Source organism: Macrotis lagotis, chromosome 5 (genome assembly GCF_037893015.1).
Source record: "Macrotis lagotis isolate mMagLag1 chromosome 5, bilby.v1.9.chrom.fasta, whole genome shotgun sequence".
NCBI lineage: Eukaryota > Metazoa > Chordata > Mammalia > Peramelemorphia > Peramelidae > Macrotis > Macrotis lagotis.
This window is the reverse complement of record NC_133662.1, coordinates 266,530,247-266,548,970: the sequence shown is the minus strand read 5'-3', so window position 1 is coordinate 266,548,970 and position 18,724 is coordinate 266,530,247. Positions and strand designations below refer to the sequence as shown.

Below are 18,724 nucleotides of genomic sequence, written 5' to 3'. Positions count from 1 at the left end.
TTGCTGTTAGGGTGTACAGTGTTTTTCTGGTTCTGCTCATCTTACTCAGCATCAGTTCATGCAATTCCCTCCAGGCTTCCCTGAATTCCCATCCCTCCTGGTTTATAATAGAACAATAGTGTTCCATGGCATACATATACCACAGTTTGCTAAGCCATTCCCCAATTGAAGGACATTTATTTGATTTCCAATTCTTTGCCACCACAAACAGGGCAGCTATGAATATTTTTGTACAAGTGATGTTTTTACCCTTTTTCATCATCTCTTCAGGGTATAGACCCAGTAGTGGTATTGCTGGGTCAAAGGGTATGCTCATTTTTGTTGCCCTTTGGGAGTAGATCCAAATTTCTCTCCACAAAGGTTGGATGAGTTCATAGCTCCACCAACATAATAGTGTCCCAGATTTCCAACAACCCTTCCAACAATGATCATTATCCTTTCTGGTCATATTGGCCAGTTTGAGAGGTGTGAGGTGGTACCTCAGAGAAGCTTTAATTTGCATTTCTCTAATAAGTAATGATTTAGAGCATTTTTTTCATATGGCTATGGATTGCTTTGGTCTCCTTATCCGTAAATTGCCTTTGCATATCCTTTGAGCATTTGTCAATTGGGGAATGGCTTTTTGAAAACAGGTTTTTCTGGAAAATACTAGGAAATTTGTTCTTTCTCCATGGATCATTTGCATCTGCTCTGGGATGATATGGCTTACATGGAGGTAAGTTTTCTTCTGGCTTATGCTATCAACAATCACTATTCTTTGATATTCTACAAGGTAATGCATCATCCCCAATTTAAAGGAGTGTTTGTCTCATTGGCATTGTCTGCAAACTTGCAACTCTGCTTGGCAAAGAAATATTGGGTTTTGTAAAAATGCTGTTCTTTTAACAGTAACACCAACAACCTCAATGAGCACTCATATAGTGCACAATAACAAGAAGTTATGTCATTTGATACTAATTCCATTATTACCATATTTTACTTAAAAGGAAAACAGAGTAAAGGGGCCTCAGTGACTTGTTCCAGATCAGTTCTTGACCTTTGTTCTCAAAGAGGAACAAAATGACCATGTTAGAGTCCAGGTACAATACATCTGACTGGGGTGGATCAGACCAATATGAGTTTGTGAATAGGGCATGTGGACATTTGGGGTGAATTTTCTAAATTGGCACATCTGGTGTTATCAAGTTTTTTGCAAGTCATGACATCACTTTCCTAATATTGTGATCTTCTTTGATACCCAAGGACAACCATTAACTAAGTAACTGCAATTCTACTTTTCTGATAGAGAGACCTTGAGTGTCCTTGTTTTGCTTCTTCTGACCGTGTGAGCACCTGCCCTGTGTGAGTTCTAGATTACACAATTATTGAGTGTCTAACTTAGGATTTGAAGCTCAGATCTTCCTCATATCAGTCCCAGAGTTCTATTTCTTTTGTCATTTGCTTGACTTTTTGACTTTTAGTCTTTTCAATGTGACAACTGCTTTATATCAATTTGATCTCTATAGGAAATGGAAATGGAAATGATCGGAATAAATGTACTTTCTTTCATCATATTACCATCTTTGGCTTATTTTTCCTCAGCTTCCAACCAACCAACCAAACAGCCAATTTGTATCAGCAGGAGGGAGCTATTAACTCCACATCAATTTGCCTTTTTTTTTTGTCCAAGATATCATGATTCTCATATTTTGTTCTATTGTTGCATAGTGCTTGCCATGCTTAGTCCCTCGAAACTCTCTTCTTGAAGATAAGGTACAAGAGATATACAGGCAGGATACTTCTCAGTAGTTGGTGGATCTTTGAACTCTTTCATCCCTTAATTGTCAACTATCACTTTTGTCAAGTGTTCCAACATTTCCCCTTGGGGTCACCTTTATACTAAAGCCAGTAAATATCAATGCACATAATAACATGGTTTGACAAACTTTGTAATGTTCTCCATAGGATTTCTTGACATCTTCATCCTCAATATATTTTGGCATAGAAGTCCCAATTATCTTCATGATGGTAGTGTTTCACTTCTGCTCTTCATGATCCCTGAAAAGTCAACTATAATCCCAATGGCTCATCAAATTATGTTTGCCTTTGGTCCCAAATGAACCAGAAATCTCCAGTGGCTTCTTTCTCTCCAATGAGAAGCTCAGAGTCATCCTTCCAGAATCCTTATTTCTTCTTTCTATTAGAGGGAGAGAATGTCATCTAGCTAGTAAAAGTCTGAGTCTTGACTTGAACTAAGAACTTTTGGATTCCTAGTCCAGTGTTCTATGCTGTATGATGCTATCTAGTTGACTGTCATTGGATTGATAATACTTTCAACATTATGCTCAGTTCAATTTAGTTTTCCTTTTTTTAAAAAGCAAATCTCTACCACATCTTGGTTCTATGATTCCAAGGACCTTGGTAAAGCTTCATGACGTATGACTGGGAGTCAGGATGACTTGCCCTAGAGCAGCAAAGATTATCTCTGATCCTGGAGCACTTTAAGGTGCAAATATGAGAATGAGAACATTTTATAGTTTACTTCGAAATGCTATTTGAAGGGTGGCTAGGTGGCACAGTGGATAGAGCACCAGCCTTGGAGTCAGGAGGACCTGGGTTCAAATCTGACCTCAGACACTTAATAATTACCCAGCTGTGTGGCCTTGGGCAAGCCACTTAGCCCCACTGCCTTGCAAAAAATCTAAAAAAAATGCTATTTGATAGGCTCTTACCAGGTTTTCATGAAGGTCTTAGGGGCACACTCAATAATAGATGAGGGGGTATCTTGTTTTTCAGTGAGAGTATTTTTTGTAATCAAAATGGTTATTAAAATAATTTTATTAGTAAACTTTGCTTAAAATGATCACAGAGGTATCTGAACTACATGATCCATTTTCAATATTAAAGAGCTAGCAAGCCATTTTATCTTAAAAGACAATGAGTATTTTAAGTTATTTTTATTCAAGAACATTAAAGCATTTCTATTGAAGTTTGAAATATGCTTCCCCCCAATTATCGGAAATTTACTGGTACGTAGTAAGCACTTAATAAAGGTTTGTTTCCTTCCTTCCTCTTGGTTCATTATTAATTGAAATGCAGCTCCTGAGGCCACACATGCTGGGACGCTTTTTTTGTAAAACAAACAAAAAACCCACCCCGTCTCCTAAGGAAGCTCAGAAAGATGGTGACTTCTGGGAGATGGAAGTCCCTTGTTTCAGGGGTATCATTTGCATAGCATTTATACTCTCTGCAGTCTTGTTACCTTCACCATCTCATTTTATTCTGTTTGTTTTAATTAAAGTTCTAGGATCATGTCCTGAGATGTGGGAGAGACCTTAGAATGAAGTCAGAAGTAAGAGTGGGGAAAGAACATGTGATCCAAGGACCTGGGTTCAAATCTCACTTTGTATATTGATTCTCTGAGACACATGGGCATGTTATTAACTTCTTTAGGGTAAAATGCAGGGTTGGCCTACATGGCCTTGAAAGTCAGTTCTAGATCTCTTTCTAGGACTCCTGTCTGCAGTTTGTTTGTCCAGAGATATTTGCCTGGCGCCACCCTCACTAGACTGGGAGATCCCTGAGATCAGGGACTGTCTTTGAGAACTGACTCTTTGTCGGTACTCTGGCCACTACAGCATTGCTACTTCTCTGGGTCATAGATGTTAAGAGAACTGGTTCATTCTTTACCTGTCAGGGGTCAGGTCCTTCTCCTTTTTGCCTTTTTTCCCCTTTCTTCCTCTCTGAGAACAAAATATAAATAATTATCTCATCATTTAGGAGAACAGATAAGTATAGATAGCTGTAGACATCATTTAAACAATGCACTGTTCAAAAATAACTCAGCAAGGAAAAGGAATCCACTGAGGGTTGAAGGTACTTGGGTTTTAGCCTCCTTTGGACTTCAAAATCCCAGGAGTCTGATGAGAAGTTAGTTGATATTTAGTCTTTTAAGGACAAGCTCCCGCTATCCTCCTGCCCCCTTTCCTTGTTCACATTAACAAAGTATACCTTCAAATAATCCTGTGAGTAGATAGTATCACCAATAATAGCTCCACTTTGCAGAAGAACAAAATGAGGCTGAGAGTTTAAACATCTTCTATGAAGTAACAAACCTAGTAACTGGAAGCAGAGGGATTTGAGTCAATGTCTTTTGATGTCAAATCCTGTGGTTTGTTTTTTTTACAAATGCTATTGAGATCTTTTATTTTCATTTGATCCAATGTCACTCCTTTTCCTCTCCACACACCTCCGATGGTGAATAAAAAAGAGTAAAAAAAAGAGTTTGGCAAACCTATCTGACACATGAACCAAGTTGGACAGTTTATCAAGTGTGCATTATTCATAGTCCGCCATCTTAATGCCCAAACTCTCTCCACAGCAAAAGGATCTCATGCGTCTTCTATTCCCTTCTCTCTTCCACCTACAAATATACTCATGTCTTCCCTATCCCACAATATTATCTTGTTTTGGTCTCTGAAGTTTCCATCCTAGTTCCCTTCTCCCTTTCATCTAGAAGCAGTCAACATTTGCTGTCTAAATGCTGCATAAATGATAGAAAGGAGGGTGTGCTTAAGAATAAAGGGGAGGGGGACTCCCAGCCAAGATGGCGGAGAAAAGACAGGCACAGTTCTAAAGTCTTCTGATCTTTTCCCATCTATGATCTGAAACAAACCTCTTAACAGAAATCTGATCCACAAAACCCAGAAAGAAAAGCCAGGAGAAAGAATAAAGGGGAGGGCCAGCCACTGGGAACAGAACAGTGAGGGGGCTATCACAGTAATGTGGATGAAGAGACCCATGATCTTGGAGATAGAAAACCTTGGAACCAGTTGTTTAACCTCTCTGAGTCCCAGGAAGTTTTCTAAGGTTCTAAACAGCTGGGCAGGGGTGGAACTCGATTGGTGGGGGGAGGTCCCCACCAGGAAGCTCTATACTGATGAGACCACAGGAGCAGGACCAGAAAAGAAAAGAGTGGAGAAGATAAGGAGCTAAACCAGAGCTGAGAGAAGAGAAGGAATGGAAAGGCCTTGGCAACTGATTGTATTTGATGGCCGACAAAGAGGAAGAGTCAAGGATACCTCCAAGAATTTGAGATTGACTGCCTGGGAAGACAAGAGTGTTATCAAAGTGAAGGCAGAGGCAGGCTTTTGGTAGGAAGGTGATGAGTTCAATTTTGGACCTGAACACGAGAGGTTGTAATAGTGTCTTAAAAAAGGAGATGAAGTGTAAGTATGTTGTTCTTGCCAAGATAACACAGAATGAATCTCAATGTGGTGGAGCAGTATGTTATCTCAGTAGGACCTGGTTTCCGGTTCCATCTCTGCCACTTAATAGGTGCCTGACCCTGGGCAAATAATTTAACTTCTCTGAGCCTCAGTTACATGGTCTCCAAAGTAACTTGAAGTTTTAAAACTATGGAACTTTGACCCAAATCTATTAACTCTGGCCCCCAAAAGGTTAGGGTCAAGATCATAGAAGGAATAAACATACTTTTTCACTGCCTTTGAGGTAAAAAGATAAATATAAATGCTCTGATTATTAAATAAATAAAAATGCACTATTGCTATAACTTCAGGAGACAAAGTCAAGAATTTCTCCCCTTCCACTGCCCCCCCCATTTTCATGATTTCCTATCCACAAGCAGAAGTAGAGACTAAGATTATGATTTTGCATTATTCCCCTCTCCCCACTCTCTCTCTATCAGTCTGTCTCTGTCTCTCTTTCTCTGTCTCTCTGTCTCTCTGTCTCTATCTCTGTCTCTGTTAGTCTGTCTGGTTCTCTCCCTCTCCTTTCCCCCAATTTGGTAAATGATATTGGATCCTTCTACTTGACTCAAAGCAAACATCTAAGTCCAATGTCATGATCCAACAAATACTCTTGGCTTTCTCATGAGAGTCAGTTTCCTAAGCAATAAAGGAGCAGAATTAGAAATCTCTTTCATTGAAAAATATCACATTTTAAAAAAAGCTTTATTTGATGTACTTTGGGTCGATGTTGTTGTCTTCATTGTTTTCATGATTGAAGAAGGCCGTGATACCAGATGAATTGTGGCTACTATGAACATTAATGTGAATTAAAAAATTCATGGGAATAGTCAAATAAGTGAGTCAATGTGATACAATGGATTTAATGGCCTCGGAGCTCCCTTTCAGCTTGAGATCTGTAGTTTACCAGGTGACACGTGTTAGAGTTAGGATTCAGGCAACCCTAAATTAGAAAGTGAGTTAATATTCTTGGGGGTGGGGAGGCTTGCTTTGATAGGACTTGAGTTAGTTTTTCTTCTAAAGGTATTAGCTAAATTTTAAATAACTTGCTCATTGTGACATAAGATAATGAGGAAGAGATGACTCTGCCACCAAGAGAGTTCCATTTTGTCCTTCATATCTTGCCTATGTTCATGTCTTAACAAAGGAAAACAAATGATCATTTTGGGGGGAGATACATTCATGAGAAGAAAATCTTATTTTCAGCATTAAAATCAACCCAATCTGTAATGAATTTATTGACCAGAAGGTATCTTCCTTTCAGCATTTTCCCCAGTAAACTAACTGATCTATGTAAAATTGTAGTGTACTTTTTCCCATCAACATATGTGATTCTATAATTAACATCAATGTTTCTGGGAAATCTGGCTGGAAAAGATATTCGGGAATGGGAAAGTATCTGGTAGATGGATTTGGCTGCATGCTTTCTTTTAAGTTCTTAAGAAATACATTTCCAAGGCAATCTTTTTGCAAGTTGATGACTTTACTAATTTAAGTGGATGACAGTTTAATATTTATGGGCGACTGGAATAATAACAAGTCCCCTGTTCTTTGAGAGGGCAGTTCAGCAGTTGAACTTGCTGCTTTGCAAACACTGAGTTGAACTTGGAAATTTATGTTTACCCATTTTCCTAGACTCATGTCACTGAGGAGGGCCTTGGAGAATAAGCAGCAAAGTGCTTTGTGTGGTACCCAAGGGGAGGATCGGCTCTGCCTCCTTACGTTCTCTGCTTCAGTTAGATTGATGCCTAGATCAAGGAGTAACCCTATTATGTAGAGGCTTGCTACATATCAACCAAACAGGTCATTTCTAAAATGCAAGTTAAGTATGATCAGAGCTGGGTGAGTGGAACACCCCCACCCCACCTCCATGCATCCCTCCCCCACATACACACATAGAGGTATCCTCCCAATTTGTACACTGAAGATCATTCCATTTCCATTTTTAAGCACCTATATTAATTCTGTCCATAATATAGCATAAAATAAAGTTCATACAATTAATACCTCCTAGGCATATGGGGGGGGGGGCTGTGTGATATGGATCAAGTCATTACAACATAATGACAATGGACAAAATGAAAGAGACCTTGAGTGACTGATGCTTCATAATGATGACAGTGTTATGATGAATCACAGAACTTCTGGACTGGAAGGAAGGTCCAGGGCCATTTTTGCCTAATAGCAAAGTCCTCTAGAGAAATCCCCTAGATGTCATCCGGCCTCTGCTTGTCAGAGAAACACATTTCCTTCTAGGGCAGCCCATTCTCCTTTGGGACAACTCAGATTGTTAGCAAGCTTTACCTTCCAATGAACTGAAATGTGCAATTTTCACTCATTGTTCCTTCTTTTCCAAATCTTTGGGACTGAGCAACACAAAATTAACCCTTGGTTCACATGGCATCATTTATGATACTTAAGGACACCTAATGCATCTCTATTAGCTGTTTTCTTTAGGTTCAACATCCTTAGTTGCTTCCACTGACCATTGCAGGGGATGGTGTCCAGTCATCTCACCATTTTGGTTGCCCTCCTCAAGAAGGGCTTTTAGGTTGTCCCTGTCCTTCCCCAAAAGAAAATCCTTCCCAGGACCCAATATTCCAGGGCAGAGGATGACAGTACCCCTGAATGAGGAGTCATCATTACAGTTAGGTCACCTAAGTCACCTGCTGAGCTCATAGTTCAATTTGAGATGACTAGGTAAGGATAATGTTCATTTGCTTCTACTTGTAACAAATGCAATAACCATTAGGAATGGAATTCAGGAATTAAAAAATCAAAGACTTGAAGATTGTGAGAGCATTAATAGAGCAGTTCACATTTATGAATGCCATTTATGTTTGTCATATTAAGTATGTGTATGCCCACACATACACACAGGATGTCCCAAAAGGCTTAGTGCAGTTTTATATACAGGTATATGAATATACAGGTATACTAGCTGTGATCTTGGTCATTTTATTTATCTGTCTCAGTTTCTTTATCAGTCAAATGAGTTAATAATATAATAATAGCACCTATGCCTCAGGGTTTGTGAGGATAAAATGAGATAATATTTGAAAAGGACTTTATATAAAACTCTGCATAACTTCTAGTGCAGTGGATAGAAAGCAACACGGGTCAGGAAGACTCAGCTAGATAAGTTCAAATCTGGCCTCAGATGCTTTCTAGCCTGGCGACCCCAGACAAATCACTTAACCCTTTTTGCCTCAGTTTCCTCACCTGTAAAATAAACTAGAGAAGGGAATGGCAAAGCACTCTGAAAACTATTACCAAGAAAACTCCAAATAGGGTCATAAAGACTTGGACATGACTGAACAACAGCAAGTTATCATTACTGTCATTATTGTTTTTATTTGGTAATTGCTATATTAGAGGGGTTAGGGAGAGGGAAGGGACTTGACCAGAGATTCATCTGAGCAATGAATGATCTCCATGGGTTTGCATCTAGTTTTTTTAGGTGTAAATCAGTGAAATTTGGTCATAGGAGCACTCTGAGAGTCTTTTGTTTCAACTCTTTTTTTTTACAGATATGGAAACCAAGGCCCACAGAAGTGAGAGTGATGAGGAGAGCTTTCTAGGGTTAATATTTTTGTCTTTTTAATGAAGAAAAATATTTGAGACATTTTACCATAAACAGATGGTTTTCTTCTTTCCTTCCAGGGAGTCTAATTTCAAAGCTGCTTATGTACTTTGTGGTATTTACATCTAAGCTGCCTCATAAAATGCAATTCTGAAAAAGTATGTATGTCAAGAGTATTTTCTGAAGTAGGACAATGATTGTTTTTCAGGCTTGGCAAAGAAAAACTGCAGTTCCTCTCCCTTCGGATTCCAAACATTTGCTCCCTGCAAATTCTCCTGCCCACCTTCTCTATGTTGTATTTAACTATCTGTATTTATTCTGTTGTGTATACACATGCCCAAACTTAGCTACACAAACACATGTCTCTCATCTCCTCAGGAGAACGCCAGCTCCTCTGGGGCTGGAATTATGTCACTTTTGTCTCTGTAAGACATGATACCACTAGGTGCTTAAGGAATGCTTATTGACTTGATGCCTATTATCGCTCATGATAGAATGGGAGTGCTTTGAGGGAAGAGGTGGTTTCATTTTTGTGTTTTTGTTCCCAGTAATTGGCACAATGCCTTGCACATAGTAAGACTTTAATAAATACACACAGATGAATGGATTCGCACATGTGAACTTAGCAGGGACAGCTTTGCTGTTGGATCTCCAGCTCCTAAACCGAATAGATGAAGGTGGATTGAAGTCATGTGAAGTCATGGGCAATTTTCCCCTCAGATCTTTAGTTTTGCATTTTGGAAGGAAAGCATTCTCATACACAAGGATCGGGGTCAAAATAAAGATAATAAGTTTAACAATATCTCTCAAGTCCCAAGCAGGCTAACCTATAGGAGATTTTTTAAAACCTGGGTCTTAGAATAATCCTGCAAGGAGGTTTACCCTGGGTTCCATGAACTTGGATTTTTAAAAACATTTTGATAACTATTTAAATATAGTTGGTTTCTTTATTAATCCTCTATCTTAATGTATGTATCTAAAGCATTATCTTGAGAAGGGGGTCCATAGGCTTCCCAAATTGCCAAAGGGGCTGTCGCATTATAAAAAGTGAGGAACCCTAGGACAGTAAGTTGGAGGGAGTCATGTCTGATAAGTAGAAATTTTGGTAAACTTCAAGTGATTTCATCTTATGCTGTTAAATCTCCAGAGTATTGATCATAAAATCCATATATATATAATATCCAAATCTAATATATAATATAATCCATAAAATCATCTATATCCATATATAGCATTAGAGAAGGGAGATGACTTCCCAAGTATCCCCCTGTATCTTTATTGTTAGATGATGATAAGTTGGTTTAGATGGCCTCTTTCATCCTTCCAGCTCCTGGCCCGTGATCTTATGATCCTAGACCTGTTCTACTTGGTCTCAGAGGAAGAGAAATGTATAGAAGTTGCTGAGAGGTAGTCTGATGTATATGGAAAAACTTCCTGATTAATGGTGTTTTCTTCCAGTTTTCACAAATGCCCATCCTTGGTGGTTTACAATCAAAGGTTGTATGTGCATGATAGGGAGCTATGTTTTCTGGTTGGACTAGAAGTCTTAAAAAGTCCTTCCAACTCTGCAGTTCTAAATAACATAGATTGATAATAATTGAAGATAATTTAATAATTTTTCAAATTCCAGAAGAATAGAATTATGCAGTAAAGTAGATGTTTCTTCATGATACATGAACAAAGTCCAGCTTCTAAAGAGGAGGGTGTTAAGAGGAGCAGTCCCATTTTATCTTCCAGGTTTCCTTAAACGTGGCTCAGTACATTTCATAATTGCCATTGAAAAATACTTCCTGAGCTTTCAGAGGCTACAATTTCCAAAAAGGTGGTTTATGCTTTTCTTACATTTATTGGAATACAATGATGAATTTTCCTCCCTAAAGTTCAGTAGTCAGAGGCTCATTTGGTTCCCCATATGATTAGAACAATGTTAGGTTCTTGACTCTGTTTTTCTTTGCCTTCCCCTGCAATTTTAATTAAATCTAATGGGATTAGGGAATTAAAACTAGAAAGGGAGAATAAATGAAATTTCATTATTTAAGATTTGTTCAAGAAAATGCAGTAATACCTCCGTCTTTCCTAATCAAGAAAACTAGGTGATAGGTTATGAGTAAAAAGGCACTTTAAAGGCTACCAACAGCCTTATCTGACAGGAAGGTAATGAGGCTCAGAGTGGTTATGTGGTTTGCCCTGGCTACACAGTCAGAAACCTTAGAATCCATAGATTTTGAGCTAGAATGGACCTTGGAGACCATTGGATCCAATCTTCACATTTCATAGTGAAGGAAACTGAGGTACAGAGTGGACAAGTAACTTGTTCAAGTTAACACAGAATCCATATTGGAACTCAGACCTCAAAAACCCTCAAGTCTTCTATCCCCATCCCCATTTTATATAGGGGGAATGAAGCCCTCCAAAATAAATTGACTCCCAAGGTCTTGTTCCTAGCACATAGCAGAGCAAGGATTGACCTCAGACCCCATGCCTCTAGGGTCAGCACCCCCTCCACAGTACTGAGCACATCCCTTTGTCAGAAACTTCAGTGACAGAAGATGGTTTAAATAGTCCCTAATTCTAAGTACCCTCAAATCAGATCAGCAAGGATGAAGAAGGGGAATGAGACTTTCAATGTGACCTTGTCCTTGAAGGCATCCTAGCTTCTTTGTCTTTTATCACCCACGTTTCCTTTTTTTCTGATGCCCAAAATCCCATTCAGGAAGGGGAAATTTCCTTCTATAACTAGAGAGGACAAAATGTTCGGGTAAGCTGAGACCAGAATTCTGCCCAGATGTGCTCGTTGGTCAGCCAATAAAGGACTCATCAGGCCCCAGAGAGAGCATGAAGACAAGGCAGGGTGATTTTATAGGGGAAATGGAAAAGGGGAAAAGGAGGGAGAAAGGGAAGTGAAGGTTCAGTTAGAGGGGGAAAGCTGTAAAATAGCTGCCTTTACAACTCTGCCTATGGTGGATCAGTGTACCTTGACTATAAGACCAGACCAAAGACAACTTAGTAATGAAACCAGGCTGGTTGAATGAGAATCCTTTGATTTTTTGCTTGTTTTTAAAATAACTCGTTTTTTAGGTTTTTGCAAGGCAATGGGGTTAAGTGACTTGCCCAAGGCCACACAGCTAGGTAATTATTAAGTGTCTGAGGCCGGATTTGAACTCAGGGACTCCTGATTCTAGGGTTGGTGCTCTATCTACTGTGCCACCTCGCCTCCCCTAAATAACTCTTGATGAATGTCACTGTATTTAGAATCATGGAATTGTAAAAACCAATTCTGGGACATAAAAATAAAAGGACTTTTCAAATAGACATTTAGAAAGTTGTTCTTTGGTTTTAAGGCAAACAAATAAAGGAAATGATAGACAGTACTTCATGCTGTCTCCCATCCCTTCTGCTCAGTGGATCTGGCATTCTCCAAACCAATGATTTCTGGGTCCAAGAGCAGAATCCCATTTTATGGGGCACTGGGACAATTCAAACCTCACCTTTTTTTCCTTTTTCTTCTTTACTTTTCTTGGAACTTCTTTTTCTCTGTCCACAGCTAACTTTAGATTCTTCAGTTCCTGTCTCATCAGCTCATCCACCTGGGTGGAGACATATTGACAAATCACTTTATGGCAGTTTAATGTGATGTGGAAAATTATAGTTTTTAAATTTATTTTTCTAATTACTCATAAAGGTGGTTTTCAACATTCATTTTGTAAGATTTTGAGTTCCAAATATTTCTTACTTATCATCTCCCCCCTCCTCAAGCCAACAAGCAATCTGATATGTTTTGTATGCACTATCAGGTTAAACATATTTTCAAATTAGTCATGTTGTGAAAGAAGAATCAGAACAAAAAGGGAAAAATCATAAAAACAAAAAACAAATTAAAAAAAAAAGTGAAAATGGTATACTTTGATTTGCATTTAGATTCCATAATTCTTTCTCTGGATTTGGATGACGTTGTCCATCCTAAGTCTTTTGGAATTGTCTTAGATCATTATACTGCTAAGAAGAGTTAAGTCCATTATTGGTTGATCATCTCACAATGTTGCTGTTAATTTGGGCAATATTCTAGTTTTGCTCATCTCATTCAGCATCAGTTCAAACAAGTCTTTCCAGGCTTTTCTAAAGTCCAGTCACTCATTATTTCTTATAGAACAATAGTATTCCATAACATTAATATACCATTACTTGTTCATACATTTCCCAATAGGTTGGCTCTACCTCAATTTCCAGTTCTTTGCTACCAAAGAGAAGCTATGAATATTTTTGTACATGTGGGTCCTTTGACCTTTTTTTTATAATCTCTTTGGGATACAGACCTAGTAGTGTTTTTGCTGGATTAAAATGTATGCACAGCTTTTTAGCCTTCTGGGCTATATTTGGGTTCCAAATTGCTCTCCAGAATGGTTGGATCAGTTCACAACTCCACCAACAATGCATTGGTTGATGTGGACAATTCTTGTGAATAATTCCTAGTCCAATAATTGTTAATAGGATCAATAAGCTTTAAGACATGGGTAACTTTCAATATTCAGGGTTATAGGATCATAGCTCTAGCTCTTAGATTCTGTTTAGTCAAAGTCTTGCATATGACAGCTATGGAAACTGAGGCATAGAGTGGTTAAGTAAGAAACTTGCTCCCACAGATAATATCCATCAATGACACTATTTGAACTGAGATTCTCTGGTGCCAATCAGAGTTATGCTACATTAGAAGTATCTGTGCTTAAACATATTTGCAAGCCAAATTTTCTGATAAACTTTAAAAAATAACAGGTTTCTCTGTTAATCATTAAAAAATAAACTCATCACTGTTGCTGATAACAACATACCTGAAGTCTGATCTCTGATTCCACTTCTTTCCTCTTCTCCTCCTTGATCATCTCTGGGTCATAAACCTGAGGGAAATTCCAGGACTCATCTATGTTCCTCCAAATTCCTGTACCATAGAAGGATAAATAAAGGGAAAGCCAGAGATGATGATTTTCTTTTTAAATTTTTATTAAATTTTATTTAAGGCAGTAGGGTTGAGTGTCTTGCCTAAGATCACACAATTAGGCAGTTATTAAATGTCTGAGGTCGCATTTGAACTCAGGTCCTCCTGACTCTAGGGCCAGTGCTCTATCCACTGCACCATCAAGCTGCCTGATGATGCTGATTTTCTACCAAATAATTGCTGACCTTTATATGGTACTTTAAGATGTGTAAAAATTTTATAGATACCTCATTGAATCCTCACAACAACCCTGGAAGGCAGGTGCTGCTAACAAAGGTGAATGGGAGAAGTTTGGGGTCATAAAATGCAACTGACATACTAATTCCGTGATCCTCAAACCCACAAGACAGAAAATAACACTCAGTTGTTTATTCACAAATGGACTCAGCAGAAAGTTCAACATATTTTGATAAAGTACAAAGTGTTAGACATTGGGGAATGAAACAAATTCTCCAAAATGAGACTCAGATAAATTTTTTTTTCTAAAAATCAGACACACACACACACACACACACACAGACACGAAAAAATAACAAGGGGCCTCTGAAGAATGCCTGTTACTGAGACACTGACAGGCACATGGTTACATAGCCTCTTAAGCTGGTCCTTCACTATATAGAGAGGTCATCTAGTCTATCCATGTTTTGACAGATGATGAAACTGAGACCAAGAAAGCTTAAATGGGAAAGGGCACAGAGATGTAGGTTGCAGGGCCAAGATTCAAACCCAGGTCTGCCTTTCCCAATACTCTCAGTCCCTGGTGCCTCCCAGACAAAATTTTCTTTTATTCTTTGCAAAAATTTTCTGTTTGCTGATTTTGCTAGCTCCTCTGGAGGCAAGGACTCTTTTGGTGTTGCTCTTGTAGTATTGATTTCTAGCAAAGAGCAAATGGACTGGAAATATGATTGCATCAGTTTAGGGAACTCCCTCTACCAAAGGCTCTTAAACATTTCCTGATCATCTCTGAGAACTGTCTCTGGCACTTGGAGGTCCATTGCCTTAGAAGAGGGTGCTATGCTTTAGTGGACAGGAGATTTGAGTTTCAATCTTGACTAAGACACTTTGGCACCCCCCTGGAAACTAAAAGTGTTGGACTCCAAGCTGTCTGGGGTCACAAGGTCAGTGTATGACAGAGACAGGATCTAAATCAAGGTCTTCTGACTCTAAATCTAGGAATTTCCACTGCCCTGGGCTGTTTCTCATAACCCCAAACTGAAAACTCAAATTACGTTCAGAAGGCCATCTTACCTGGGTATTTCATGGCCCTTAAGGCCACATTTCTCAAGCAAGTTTTAGCTCCCACCTTTAGGAGCTATGTGCCAGTGAAGAGTAGGATAATGGGATAAAAAGATCCTGTATTTTGTGCCAGAGGCTCTAGTTCTCATAATCTCTGTGTACTAAAACCTCAGCTTTCTTATCTGTTAAATATGAAAACTGAACTCCATGAGTTTTGAGATTCCTACCTATTGTAAGCTTAGGTTCCTGTGCTGGGGCACAAGGTCATCCATATAGACAAGGGGCAGATGGATGCTCTACTCAAAAAAGCAGGTTCTATCACCTTTCTCCAAGTGGAGGGAAGCTATATAGGAAGGGCCACCAGATGGTCTATTATTGCTTCTATTTATTTTTATTTGCCTCTATGACGTCAATCAACCCTAATGGAATGAAGGAAGGTAAACAAGAGAGGGAGTAAATAAACCTGGCTTAATACCACAGAACCCAGCACAATCTCTACCACGGAGAAGGTGCCCCCGTCGCTCAATGAAAGCTGGGTGTGAGGTGTGGACTCAACCACCAATCAAAGAAAAATAGCCCTTGAGCCATTCTGGAAGCACAGGCTTGGTGACACTTGCTGTTGGTGGACTATTATAGCAATCCAAGAAGAGGAGGAGGAGGAGGAGGTGAAAGAATAGGAAGAAATGGAAGGAGAGGAATGTGGATGGGGAGGAGGAGGTAAAAGGTAGAAGAGGAGAGAAGGACATTCTGCAAACTGAGTATACAGTTGGAAAATCTTCACAGGAGAAAGTCCTATATCATAGAAAAACCCAAGGGGTTCCCACTGGAAGAAGGGGAGGTGTCAGAGAAAAAGGAGGAGTTGGACTCATCGTGATCAAACTCATTGGAAAAGAAGTTTGTGCTTGACAGAAAAACTTGACTTTCTTGGCATGCATCTCTGCTTTAAAACAAAGGATACTGTACCCGTCTCCAGTACCAAAGACCAGGGTGGCCTTCAGACTTTCTTCAAGAATCTTGGTAGAGACCAAATCATTCTAGCCCTAAAGGGCTGAAAAATATTTTATCCAGGGTTCTTTGCCCTTTGGATAGTCTGTCAAAGCCTCGGGACCCCTAGAATCATGTATTTAAATGCACAAAGTATGTAGGATAAGAAAGGAAACCAATTATATTGAAATATAGTAATCAAAGTATTTTTCAAAAAATTCACAGATCCCAGGGAAGAACATTCATCTTGGAGCAAAAATCTGGAGCCACTTTAAAAATGTCCCTAAAGTCTCAGTAAAAAGCTTAGTCAAAAACTATTTAAGTTTTAATAACAGCAATTAAAGCTCTTTCTTTAACCTTAGGAAAATTGGGGATGCCCTGTATAGAGCACCAAGGACACATTCCACTGCTGAAAAAATGCTTATAACAAAACAACTGCTGTTAGGCATCTTATGTAGAAAGGGAGGGGGAAATTTACATTTTTTTCACATATAGGGGTGATCTAATACCATCAACTCACACATATATAATAAGCCTCATGAGGTTTCTAGAGCACTTTCCTCAAAATGGCCCCATGAAGTAGGTAGCATATTTATAGGTGAGGAAGCTAAGGCTCAGAGAGATTAAGGGACTTGCTCATGGTCAAGGCAGTAATACAAGTTAGAAATGGGATTTGAATCCAAGTCACCTGGCTCCAGGTCTAGCACTCTGTTCTGTGACTATGAAACTGTCTTCCTGGATCTAAGGGCAGGACCTAGTTCATTATGTATATTATAGAGCTGAAGGTGATGGTGGTATCTAGGGAATGTTTGGGTTTGGGTGGGATGCAAGAGACCTGAGCCTGCTCGTAGGTGGAAGCAAAGAAGGCAGAGGGAAGGAAGGCCAAGGGTTTGAGAGAGATCCTAGAGAAGGTATCCAAATCCAGGGAAGACAAGGATGGAACTCAAGCATCTTCATGAGCCTGGCCCAGGTCTCACTGCTACACCCTCTGCAGCCCTTCCTCACTGCTCAGGGGAGCAACAGAAGAGCTTACCTCCTAATGGTTCTATGGCAAATAGGGTGAAGTAACTTGAAAAAAATCAGGGTCATACAATCAGGGTGTTTCAGAGGGCCATCGTGAATTCTGCTTGTCCTGGCTTCAAGACCAGCTCTCTCAACAATCCCATTCTATCTCTTTCTACTGCCTATGCATGTGGGTCTGCACTGTATCTAGCATGTATTTGTTTCTAAGGCTTCTTAAGGACAGGGACTACCAAATTTTCCTTTTCTAACAGTTACTGGCCCACTAAGAAGAAATGTTTTACTGGCTAATCAGTCACAAATTCTTAAATGTCAACCTTTTTGTCCCAGAGATGTCCGGTGGGCATCCAAATAAGACAGAGGTATTGGTTGGATTGGTCAAGTCAAATAGAATTCATGTTCTTCTGGGTCTCAACTGAACTATTTAAGGTTTAATTTAGTTTCTTATTAACATGTCTGAAATGTACATCTATGGAAATTTTGGAATAGTTAATCTGCTACTCTAGATAGAATTATAGTCATTACAAACGCCCCTTTTCACTAGTTATATTTAAATCTGTAAGTTTTTTATTTCTTTGAAATTAATTAAAACATGGGTAAAATTTTTTATACTATGTGTTGCTTGTTGCTAATAACTGCTTCCACTTTAACAAATTGTGTCTTGGCAATAATATGGAATTTAATACAAAGAGAAAGAAACATATATGATTTAGCTATTGTGTGAATTCTGAATTATTCAAACATAGCGTGATCCATTCAAACATAGTGTTGACCCTTGGTCAAACCCCATGAAGGTCGATGACCAAAAGAAAGTCTACATATTCACCAAAATATTTGTGGCAGCCTCTGTGTATGTGGTGTGTTTGTGTGTGTGTGTGTGTGTGTGTGTGTGTGTGTGTGTGTGTGTGTGTGTGTTTGTGTATGGTAACAAATACCTGGAAACTAGCAGATGCCTGTAGAACACCACTCACTCCTAAATTAGGGAATCAATAAAAAAAGTTGTGGTGCATGAATAAATATTGATGGGTTAATAGAAATGATGAAATCAATCAACAACCTTTAGGAAGCACCTACCATGTATCCTGAATTTGCTAGAGATTGGGGACACTACTACAAAGAATGGAACAGTATCTACTCCCAAGGAGTTTATATTCTAATGGGAGTGAGGTTAGACAAATCCATGTAATATATGCAGAATAAATATGAAAATAAAAGTACAATTTTATACAAAATCATTAAATATAAGGCAATTTGAGAAGAGGCCATCAGCAAAGACTTTGTGTAGAGGATGGTCTGAGTCACATCTTAAAGGCAGAGGGTCATCTTTGAGATGCAGTTCAGAGGTCAGAGACAACCAGGACAGAAAAGGAGGCAGGAGAGAGCACTGTGTGGGACAGTTACCAGAAAGTAATTTTGGCTGGGTTTCAGAGTGCTGAAGGGGGAACAATTTCCAAAGATATTAGAAAGGCAGATTGGGGTCAGGATTTAGAGGCTAATGAGATACCAGGTAATTTTGCTATCTCTTATATTTTATTTTTTTCCTTTAAGGATAAGATTTCTCCTTCAACACATTTCATTTTGATCAATGGATAGCATGGAACAATGTAAGGACTATCAGACTGCCTTCTGGGGGGGTGGGGGGAGGGAAGTGAGATTGGGGGAAAA

At 39.0% G+C, this 18,724-nt stretch overlaps 1 protein-coding gene across 1 annotated transcript in view; it reads right to left on the bottom strand.

The window, feature by feature from the left end:
* Positions 1-18,724, bottom strand: part of DRC11 (dynein regulatory complex subunit 11) — a 212,450-nt gene that overhangs the window by 51,367 nt on the left and 142,359 nt on the right. Inside the window, exons 9-11 of the mRNA XM_074190128.1 lie at positions 13,656-13,762; positions 12,318-12,416; positions 3,670-3,722 (exon numbers count right to left, since the gene is read on the bottom strand). Of these exons, the coding sequence (XP_074046229.1) occupies positions 3,670-3,722; positions 12,318-12,416; positions 13,656-13,762 (259 nt within the window). The remainder of the gene's footprint in view (positions 1-3,669; positions 3,723-12,317; positions 12,417-13,655; positions 13,763-18,724) is intronic.